General features: G+C 49.9%; 2 protein-coding genes across 2 annotated transcripts; one reads left to right on the top strand and one right to left on the bottom strand.

The window, feature by feature from the left end:
- Window positions 1-1,155: 1,155 nt before the first annotated feature.
- On the bottom strand, window positions 1,156-1,693 carry LOC127292460 (histone H4). The gene has a single exon (XM_051321856.2). The coding sequence runs from the start codon at window positions 1,626-1,628 to the stop codon at window positions 1,317-1,319; it is 312 nt and encodes a 103-aa protein (XP_051177816.1). The 5' UTR covers window positions 1,629-1,693; the 3' UTR covers window positions 1,156-1,316.
- A 9,546-nt stretch (window positions 1,694-11,239) lies between these two features.
- Window positions 11,240-11,769, top strand: LOC127292459 (zinc finger A20 and AN1 domain-containing stress-associated protein 7-like). Its single transcript, XM_051321855.1, has one exon. The coding sequence runs from the start codon at window positions 11,240-11,242 to the stop codon at window positions 11,744-11,746; it is 507 nt and encodes a 168-aa protein (XP_051177815.1). The 3' UTR covers window positions 11,747-11,769.

Here is an 11,769-nt window from a genome sequence, read left to right on the forward strand (position 1 = left end):
CTGAAATTTGGCAGTGGCAGCAGCATAGACAATTTCAGAAACTGTGGGAGTACTTCGTATTATCTCAGTCTAATACGGACGAAACAAATGCCAAAGAGAGTAAAGAGAAACAGATTGTTCACCATGCCTACCTACACACACACATAATAAATCTGCCACTGAAATTGCAGTGAGCATCCACCGTACTGCATGAATCTGCAGGCTTCAGGGACGTCAACATGTCCATTTGAAATAAAGGAATACTAGATGTGTTAAAACGGCAGCGCTAGAGGTTAGTGATGGAGCCTGCACATTGTTATGCACTTATCAATTTATCATGAACCAACCCTTGTGCATGGTGAGATGAAGAATATGCTGCAAGAGCGGCAGCCTTACGAAACAACCAGTGAACTGGAGATAGCAAGGACCTGCTGTTTGCAATCCTGCTACGAGGGAGGGAATACAGATGGGTCATGTTGGTGATGTTTATGATGAGTGCAATAGTCCAGATCAGCGTGAGGGCACGTTATACTTATACACGCTGACGAGATCCTGGTTTGATGAGCCGCCAGATTTTCTGTTGCTGTGCCTAGTTAAAGATGTAATGGTGCATTTTTGTTCACTGAATCAAAAGGTTGCTGTTCCTGTAAAACGAAGGAGCTGCTGTTTGCAGTTGTGCTATGGTAAGTGGGACACAACACCAGAAGATGCACAAGGCTTCAGACTGTACTGTTGCACTCCCATATGCAGAACTTGAGGTTTAAATGGCATGCCAAAAAATCATCCGCAGACCACAGCTGTGTGAGCATATTGCTTTGAGATGAGCAGGCATTGTTCGTCCTGCAGTAGAAGAGTTCAGTTACGGAGCACACCAAGTTATGAGCTTGTAAGATGCGATAACAGCAGTGAAGCAGAGAGCAAACTAGGACTTCAGAAGTTCAGAACACATGACGCTAGCGCCACATTATTTTTGACTGAATCTGCAAGGTGCAGACAATTACAGTTACAGATCGACACGACTATCGAATGAAGTTTAAACCATAATCCATGATGTGTCATGACAACAATGGAGAAACCATGATCTAAGAAGGCTCACAAGGCATTGTACAAGCATCACAGAACAGACTTGATAAGAGGCATTCCTGCATAATCAAAGTGCAGAGACACAAAATCGAATATCCAACCACACCAAATCCATTCATTCATCCATCCATATGCAACAAATTCCATCACAGGCTGCATCGACATAGCTTCCAAACAACTCACGCACGCAACAGAGACCCTAAAAACGGACAGACCATAGGGACACGCCGACCCAGCTAGAGCGGTCGCCGAGCTCAGCCTCCAAATCCGTAGAGTGTGCGTCCCTGGCGCTTGAGGGCGTAGACGACGTCCATGGCGGTGACGGTCTTGCGGCGGGCGTGCTCGGTGTAGGTGACGGCGTCGCGGATGACGTTCTCGAGGAAGATCTTGAGCACGCCGCGGGTTTCCTCGTAGATGAGCCCGGAGATGCGCTTCACGCCGCCACGGCGAGCCAGGCGCCGGATGGCGGGCTTGGTGATGCCCTGGATGTTGTCGCGCAGGACCTTGCGGTGGCGCTTGGCGCCGCCCTTGCCTAGACCCTTGCCTCCCTTGCCGCGGCCCGACATTGCCGGCGATGAGAGTGGAGCTCGGGGAAGATTGGATGGGGATTTGGGGGAATTTTCTGGTGAAGTGGATTTTTGAGGTTGTGAGGGCATTTATACCAGTAGGGATGGCGCGGTGGTGAAAATTGAGGTGTGGTTTCGCGCGTTTGATTTGATGTGGACGGGTGGGATACGGAGAGTGGCAGGGGAGGGCGATGCAATCTGCTGGAGTGGGAACGGAGCGACTTGATTGGTTGATAGAGGCATAGAGCAGAGGACGGGATTGGTGACGTGTATAAGGGCATCTCCAGCGGGCGACCCATGCATTTTGGGCGACCCATGCATTTTGGAAGCACAGAATGTTCCGCGCGTCCATTTGCGTCGGTCCAATGGTCGAAACCGATCGCGCGTTTATTTGCGCCAGGTTGCTTCAGCTAGGGATGTAAACGGATTGGATTGGATCGGATATTTCTATTACCATATCTTTTACCATATTTTTGTGACGGATTCGGATCAAAGCGGATAATGGTGGGATGAGGATTATATCGGATATTGAAGGAATTTGGACCGAACTCGGATCGAAAGCAGATTATTAAGAAAATATAAATATAAAAAATAGAAGTATGCTCTTTTATGTAAAATATGTTTTTAATTACAGGCTATAGATAAATGTACACACATGTTCGTACAACAAAGCAAATTGCGTGCTAATAGCATACATATTTTAGCCGATAAACTAACTATATTGTCTAAATATTAAGGGTTGGGCTAATTTTCTCGGATTATCCTCATTGAGGACCTCGGATAATCCGCAAAAAATGGCGGATAATCCGTATCCGTCGGATAGTATTAATACCATATCCTCTACCGTATCCACCGGATATCCGCTTGACCACTATCTGCATCCGCATCCATATACGGTGGATTTCTAAAAATGCATACCATATCCTCAAAAATGGACACGGTTGTGGATTCAGAGCGGAAATTATCCGTACCATTTACACCCCTACCCCCAGCGGCACGATGCATTTTTTTCGGATTTTGCATTTTTTCAACATAAAACATAATTTATATAGTGAAGAAAGGAAAATAAAAATATAAACTAACACGACGCCTGCACCTACTCCTCGTCATCGTCGTCGAGCACGACGAAATCCATTATCTGCCATGGCCAGTTGGCAACCGCTAAAACATACGTCGGTGCCGCCGGTGGTGGAGGTGGAGCAGCCCCCAGATTGAACGCTAGTGGTGGAGGTGGAGCATCCCACGGGCTGAACGACGGAGGCGGCGGTTGCGAAGCCGAGTTCTGGAGCGTGATGTCCGGCGGCATGATGTTGGTGGCGTACTAGGGCAGCGGCGGCTGCACCGGTCGGTCCACCTGCGACACGAGGACGCCGAGTTTCGCTATCTCATTGTCGGTCATCGCTGGCGAGAGGTCGAACTTGCGACCCTCCGCTTTGTCTGCCTGCCATTCGTGGAAGACATAGGCGACAAAGTCGTCTGAGTCGTCCTTGGGATCCTCGTTGTGGTAGGCTAGTGCATCGTAGTCCTCGTTGTCGTCGTTGTCCTGTGGAGGTGCAGAGGGCTGCCGTGTTTGACGATGATGCGGTGGTGGCCGCTCAAACGGGAAGTCTCGGTCGCCGAGGAAGCCCGCGATCCTCCTCGGTCTCGCGCCAGCTATGCCAGCTATTGGAGTCGACGGTGAAGGCGGAATCGACGCGTAGGTCCGACGATAGGTACCACCACCTACGCCGGATCTCGGTGCTCTCTAGCTCGCGCAGAGGCACAGGCGGGACAGGCACCCAGAGGTGGCTGAGCCGTCAGCCATCGCCAGGTAGGTGCACGTCCCGCCAGCGGTGGCACGGCGTCCAGTTGGCGTGCATGAGCCGCGCCACATCGACGGAAAGCGGTACCCTGTTCCTCCGCGTGTCCTTCTTGGCGCCGCTGCCGGACGCCTCATAGTCGTGGATCTTCTTCCCCATGGTTATGCGGCGGCGCACGGTGGTGCGGGTGGTAGCGGAGGTGTCGGTGGTGTGGACGATGGCAGGGACAACCGGTCGACTTTTAAAGGCCGGGCACGCGCGAGATACGATGCCATTGATGGCCGCGCAGATGTCCAGCCGCCGCTCGCCAATGCGCGCAGAAGAGGCAGCCGCGACATTGATGGTGAACCGCAGACGCGGAAGCGATGACCATCGAAGCGGCAACGGCGGAAGCGATACGCTTGATACAACCCTATGGCTCGCAGTCAGTCGGGGCCGTTGGAAAAGCGAGCGTCACTTTGCGCGTCCGCGTAGTGTCCGTCAATATGCGCCGCGTTTGCGTCTCCGCGGAACCTGGTCCTGACGCATTTTAGGATCTCGCGGACGCAATCGATCGCTGAACGTCCGGTTGGAGATGCCCTAAGTTTATTTTAGGGGACCGTGGAGAAGTTGGATGGTGTGGGCGAATGGGCTAGTATTGGACTGGACTGGATATGGTGGCATGGACTTTGGGCCGGACTGGACGTGGGCTCGCTTTGAAAGCGCCGTAAATTGCGAAAACCCTAGGTGCGTAGGCTCCTCCTCGTCCGTCCATTTCTTGCGGCCGTACAGTACGGCGTATAAACATTCTGCCCCCAAATGAATTTCCGAGCCCCTGAAATGATTCCCATTTCCAGCCGACTTGGAGCTTGCGAGAGGCGGCGGTAGCTTGCGATGGAAGACGCGCGTGGATCGACGGCGGCGGCGGCGGGCGCCGTCGCCCTCGAGCTCTACCTCGGCCTGCCCTCCCCCTCCCCCTCGCCGCGCACTCCTCCTGCGGCCGGCGTTCCTCACTCCGCCGCGCAGCCCAAGAGCGGAGGCACGGGGCCGATCGTCTTCGGCCTCGACCTGGCGCGCTTCAGCGGTTCCTCTCCTGCAGGAGCGTGCGGCGGCGCCGATGAGCGGGGAAGCGATCGCGTCAAGTCCGAGAGGCCGGCTGGCGCGGACGCGCCGCCGCCGCCGCCTCAGTTCGACGCGGTGGGCCTTGGAGTGCCATCTGCCCCAAGAAGTCAAGATTCTGAGCCGAACAGCAAGCGCGTCAAGATCGAGCAGCCGGCGGCCGGCAGCGCCATCGCTGTCCGACGCTTTACGCAGCTGCTCGACCTGGAGGTCCTGGCGGACCTTGGAATGCAATCTACCCCAAGAAACCAAGATACTGAGCCGGGGATGGAGCGCGCCCCTGGATCGACGGCGGCGGCCGCCATCGACCTCGACCTCCACCTCCGGCTGCCATCCGCGCCGCCGCGTGCTCCCGCTGCGGCCGATCGCGTCAAGGCCGAGGGGCCCACGAGTGGTGGCCCCGACGGGCTGCTGCTGCTGCTCGCTGTGATGGACCTTGGAATGACATCTCCCCCAAGAAACCAAGATTCTGAGCCGCCGAGCAACTGCGTCAAGGCCGAGCAGCCGTCGACCACCAGCCCCCGCCCCGTGAAGCCTCTCCTGGCAATCCAGTTCCCTCGGGCAGCCCGCCGCGCGCGCCGGTCGAGGAGGAGAAGGGTCATCAACCCGCACCCGCCTGTCAACAACCGAGCCTTGGATGCCGCCCGCGACACGGTGCCTGCGTGGGTGCGCGCCGAGGTCCTCCCGCGCCACGGCCTCCCCGGGGACCTGCTGCTGCACTACGTCGGGGAGAAGGTCCTGCAGCCGTCCGACATGGACTGCCGCCAGGCGCGCTTCCTGTTCCCGTCCGACGCCTCCCGCCGCTTCCGCGAATTCCTCTCCGCCGACGAGATCGCGGCGTGCGGCTTCGACTGCACGGACCGGAAGGCCAGGAGGGGAGAGAACGGGAAGAGGGCCAAGGCCACGACGTACGCGGGGGTTCCGGTCTCCGTGTACGTGAGCGGCGGGGCCCGGTGCGGCATGTCGGAGCTGAAGCTCAACAAGTTCCACCGCTCCGACGGCACGGTGATCAACGGCAGGGGGTACCGCAAGTTCATCGGGCGCTGCGGCCTCGTCGTGGAGGATGGCGTCGGGGTATGGGCGTTCCGGCGGCCGCCTCACCGGCTGTGCGTCCTCATCGCCAAGAGGGATGACGTTTGCCCTCCTCTAGATTGCAACGGTAGGCCTCATTTTTAGCTACCAGTTCTGTTTGATACCAACCCTAGTTAGTTGGGATCGTGATACATGTCAACTGTCAAGCAAATCTTACTCACAGGTACTCGAGTACTAGGAAATGTTAGCTTTTGTCTTCGCCTCTGCCCACACTCAGGAAGGAAAAACAAAGACTTGTATTTGTATCTTAGTGATCTAGCTGTCCCGTTGTCCAAGTACTCTTATACTCATTCTATTGCATAATATATATTGCTTCAGAGATAAGCGGATGTAGTCTTCAGTATCCCGTTGAGTTAGACACAATTACTAATTTCAGAGTGCGCACTAAGAGTTCTATGTTTTGAATATATCTTTCATGCCCAAACAACAAATGTAGCCCGAGCTACATCTAGCCTCCTTTAAAAAAAAATTCGAAAACAACAACCTAATTTTTTTAAAATAGTCTGAAAAAATAAATCTAGATGTAGATGATGTTTTGCGTTCTACCTACATGCAAATTTTCAACTCAAAATAGCACATATTCACGCCTATGAAATGGCAAAATCAGACATCTATAGCAGTGAAATATAAAATTTCAAAACCTCAAAATCTATCAGTTTTTGTCATTTTTGTGCAATGCCGAATATAATTTATCTCAAATTGAAATTTTGTACTCCCTCTGATTCATATTACTTGACACCAATATAGATGTATATAGAGTTCTAGACACATTTTAAATGTTGATTCATCCATTTTAGTGGCAAGTAATATGATCGGAGGGAGTACATAGAACGCAATACTGTCTACATCTAAATTTGTTTTCATATTTACTTAAGAAAATAAAACACCTTTCTCAAAATTTGGGAAAAACAAGCTAGACAAATATAGTTGTATAATTCTTCACATATCAAATCGAAACATAATCTTATTAATTAGTCTCTGAGTGCAAACAAGTTCGATTGCATAATTTCTTCCTAGTAAGTTGAGCATTCCAAACTTATTAGGAGACACAGCTTATTACTAAGATGCGGGGAAGGACATATATTACCTAGTATGCGTGGAGTCATCCTATTAAGGGTTTTTGCGGCCGACATATCTATCCTTAGGTTGAATTTTCGAGATAAAAGATACACCAGAAAAGTCCCAATATTTGGGGACGTTGTGTTTGCTTACTTATCTTGATGATGTGATGTGTTGCTATGCTTGGGAGTTGATTCCGACCAGTTCAACGTTTGGAGTTTTCAAGTTTTTTGATTTATTTTCGATTAATCAAATTACCTAGTTGTTGGTTATATGGTGTGTTGTGAAAGATTGGGACCGAAACCCCTTTGATCACATTGATCCTTATCACAATAACTCTTAAAGCATTGGATGAAGCGGATTATCGACATTTTACCCTTGGGAGTAAAGTTGGTCACTTCCTTTCTTGTGCGGTTTAAAAGGATTAGCATGATAATTAACTAGAATGATTCTGATCAAATGAACGTTACATACTTGATCTGTGGTCCAACAAAACCACGCCTCCTAAACCTAGCGCCGGCTCCACCTCTGCCTCCTCCCATAGATCGGCCCCGTTTCTCCGGCCGGCCTCGCCGGCGGCAGGAGGGGGTGGGGAACTTGTTCTATGTGTAGAGTTTTAATATAAGTAATGTTCTAGGAATTTGGTAGCCTCCCTCTTCTTGGCATCCACCTCAATGGAGTCGTTTGTGGTGACTTCATTAATCTTAAGACCCACCAGTTTCTTAGATCTATTCTCTCGGATGTGGTATAGAGGTAGGGTGTGTGTTGGTAGTGGTGAGTGTATATATGCATTTGCGAGCGTCGAACTGTGTTTCACAAAAAAAAAACTATGTATCCCATGTACCTAGTATTTTGGTATGTCTCATTTACTAATTTTAGTCCATACCTAATCCACGTTAAAATACTCACAACATCCTATAATTTAGAACGAAGTTTCTAGCACCGAGATCAAGATCAAAGCCTAGTGTGGCACCAATTGCTACATCGTGGCTTTGATGTAGCTTGACAAAGCGAGAGGACGCGTGCTATCCATGGTGTCAGACAAACAAAATATCACCTCGATCTTAACTCTACAACGATGACACCGAGAGCTGCTGCTCGTCCTCGTTCCAAACTAGCAAAGCAGGCCGGCTTTCACAGCACCACGAAGGCACGAAGAAACGAACCGCGACCCGATATATATACATGAACGCGTACGGTAGCCCTCAGCGTAGAAGAACAACCACTACCATAGCTCCGCCCAATGGCATCTTCCGCGATCACGCTGCTCGCCGCCCTGGCCGCCATCGTCGCCGTGGCAGCTCTGCTCCCGGCGACGGCCTCCGCGGCCTCGTACACTGTCGGGGACAGCTCCGGCTGGGACCTCGGGATCGACTACGGCGCCTGGGCCGACGGCAAGAAGTTCAGAGTCGGCGACACGCTCGGTACGTGGTACAGCAACCGTTCGACACGCACGATCGGCGTGAATATGAGCTGAGCCATGACTGAACTTGTCGACTTTGCGCGTGCAGAGTTCCTCTACTCGTCGGGGGAGGGCGACCACAACGTGGTGGTGGTGGACGAGCGGAGCTTCGCCTCCTGCTCCGTGCCGGGCAACGCGCCGACGTTCACCAGCGGCGACACGACAAGCTATCGCTGACAAAGGCCGGGAAGTGGTTCTTCATCTGCGGCGTGGAGGGGCACTGCCAGGGCGGCATGAAGCTCGCCGTCAACGTCCACTGATCCGTCCACTGGCTCTCTATCAGCGGCGTATGCTTCGGTGCGGTTGTCTGCTAGACGATGGGTCTTCACATTCCGGTGTTTCCATGTAGCATTACGCAGTTCGAACTGCTTCAGTTCATGTCTCGGTTTCTCCATAGGATGCGGCTTTTTATCAGTCACTTCTGACGCTTTCAAATTTAAATTTCAGATTTGTATTTCCTGCAACGTTGTAGTACCAGATTTAAGAGCTACACATTCGCACGTTATCAAGTTTATGTATTGGGAGGATATTCTAAGAAAAAAGTACCAGAGTTGTATGAACTTTGTGTCACATTCAGTTGCCAGTGCACCTGACTGCCAAAGGAGTTTACAGGCAATTTGGCAGTTCTAGTGGTTCGATCTTTTCTTGCTGTCAACAAAACTAGGCTTGATGGTTAGATAGTTGTATGTTGAGACCACCAAGGATCAAACGACACGGTTGTTCCATAAATTGGTTGCACTAGACACAAGGGCGCAATAAATAAACACACATGATTCACATAATGGCTTGCCGACCATGTTTTATCTTCTTTATGTACAACTATTTTTAGCCTGCATCTTCATTTTTTTAAACTTTTTTTGTCCAAAAAATTTCATGGTTGTCACTATCATGATACAGATCCTAGTATCTTACGACACTAAGATCCTCCTCCTCTCTCCTCCTCCTCCTCCTCCTCCTCCTCAAGAATAGACGATTAACGCTGGAACCGATTCTCCTCGCCGTGAAATCGCTCAGGAGTCGTCGGTGTGTTGGTGCTGACAGGAGCGTTAACACATTTCCGGTTCACCTCAAATGTATACCAAAAATGGGCCCTACGGATACTCCGATGATTACATTCTGGAAACTAGAAGTTATTCTGGTTATCTGGGACTTATTCGGTGCCTCTTTTTTGATCCATACCGAAAATATTTGGTACCAATTATCCGGGATATACTAGATATGTTGTAAGCCATGTACTCCACAAAGCTACCGTGCCCAACTTTCTTGATAAGCTCGGACCCAAAAAAAAATTTCATTCTGTTTCTAAACAAGTCTATGAAGGAATTTGGTGACTTCTACACGACTTCAGAACTAGTTTAGAAGTCTAACCAAATTTGGAGGCTAGGAAGCTAGCCTTTTCTCATTAAAGAAGCCGAAAAAACCCCATGTATGACAAATTGTCTACAACATGCATCAAATCGATGCTTAAACTAATTATGCTTGTAGTACCACTCGGATCCATAAACGACGTGCATACGTTGACTACGTGTGTCTCAGAATGGGATTGGGCCAGCTTGCAATCCATGATTTCTTTTTTCTGCGAAAAATCAACCCTTCTGGTGTGCCATGATGATATGGATTTTTGGGGATTTGGATTATGCCGACAAATCAAATAAGGTCCAGGACCTCCTATATCTTTTATTTTCAACTTTTTATACCAAGCCTTTATACCTATTACACATTTGCACTGTTAAATATAATGCATGTAATGACACACTTCCTATTGCTAAATATTAAGATACAGTGATTTTTATAGTATTCTATTATTTACCATTGAGTTCTTTTTGGAGCTAGACTGGAAGTATAGTTTTTAGTTAAATTGTTTTGTTTTTTCTAATTTGTATCAGGATATTTTAATTTTTTTGTCGAGATGAATTCACAATAAATGTATGTTAAGAAAATAGACACAATCCATCCTAAATTTTCCTTGTCGCAATTTCTTCTTATGTTAGCCTGAGCCAGTAATGCAAGATGGTGTGTTTAAATGTATTTGTGTTAATATCTATCCTCGCATATCTAAATAGATTGCTAGTGTTTTCCAGAGAACGTTTCAACACCATAAAAGTTGTCAATTGCCTTGAGATGACAACCTTAGGCAGTCAGGCAGACCAAAGATGTGCTCGAGAGTCGAGATAGAGATTAAAATAGAGCGAAAACATTCTGTTTTTTTTGTGAAAAAAAGGAAACATAAATGACTTTTTAAGGGCGGAAACGAAACAATGTTTTCCGATGGAAACAAAATTTCTACTTCCGACCAATACAAAATTTCTGTTTTAGGATTGTTTTGCATAACCAATCGAGCGGACCCAGCACGTTAGTGACATTGTCAAACTGAACATTCTATGGAACCCATCCCCTCCACCCATCACACCTAACAACCATGTTAGGGTTAGGAACAGGTTTGTTTGAGTTTTTATGCATGATCTAATGGGTCCCTTCGTTTACGTAATCACCCTATTTTTACCTTAACAGTATCTGCATCCATATTTGTTTCCGGAGTTTTTGTATCATTTATGCTTTCATAAAAAATATAAAAACAAATATGGCACTAGTCATGTTTCCGTCTGTTACAGTCCCGTTTTCATCTCTAGCTCGAGATATGTAGAAACAATAGCAATCCCGCTAATAAAAACTTAATTAACAAATCAAAAAGTTCATTTCCTAAAATAATTGCAAGTGGCTGACAGTCAAAATTACAAAGCACGTGTTAGAACCTAGAGGGAAAAAAAATTCTTCGATTGTTATCTTTAGCTTTGTCTGCTTCATATCCTTCGGAAACGTCTTGCGTTGCGTACAGCGTACGATCGAAGATCCGTTCCTGGCTTCCTGCATGCACACGCTGTCCGTCGCGCAGTCCGGCTCGGCCGGTCGGTTAGAACCCGAAACCACCTCGTCTACGGCTTTCGCCCAGCCGATAAAGGTCTGCTCGCCCACAGCCCAGGATCTTCACCAAACGCAGACGTAGCCTCGCCGCCTCACGAGAGAGCTTCAGGGCAGATCACGCACGTCCCGCCGCCCAAGTAGAAACGCGCGGACGTGTGTTCGAGGAGTAGCATCTAGCAATGGCGCACCACGCGTCGGCGACTTCCCTGAAGCGCAAGTGCCCTGACAGTGACAGTGACAGCGAGGAGACGGCCGTCGAGTGTCCCAGCGGCTGCGGCTTCTACGGCGCCGCCGCCACCGGCAACATGTGCTCCAAGTGCTACAAGGAGAAAGTCGTCGCCGCCTCTGCCACCACGGCCGCGGACAGCGTCGCCATCGCGCATGCCGCTTCGACCGCGCCTCCGGAGAAGAAGCCCAAGACGATCGTCACCGTCGCGTCCTCTGATGGTGCTGAGCCCTCCGTCGCGTCCACGAAGCAGCCGATGCCGGCGAAGAACCGGTGCGCGACCTGCCGCAAGAAGGTGGGCATGCTGGGGTTCCGATGCCGCTGCGAGGGCACCTTCTGCAGCGTCCACCGCTACTCCGACAAGCACGACTGCGGCTTCGACTACAAGACCGCCGGGCGGGAGACGATCGCCAAGCACAACCCGGTCGTCGTTGCCGACAAGCTCGCCACGAGGATCTGAAGACCAGGAGATCGCTGAAGGAT

The sequence above is a fragment of the Lolium perenne genome, chromosome 4, assembly GCF_019359855.2.
Source record: "Lolium perenne isolate Kyuss_39 chromosome 4, Kyuss_2.0, whole genome shotgun sequence".
In the NCBI taxonomy this organism is placed as follows: domain Eukaryota; kingdom Viridiplantae; phylum Streptophyta; class Magnoliopsida; order Poales; family Poaceae; genus Lolium; species Lolium perenne.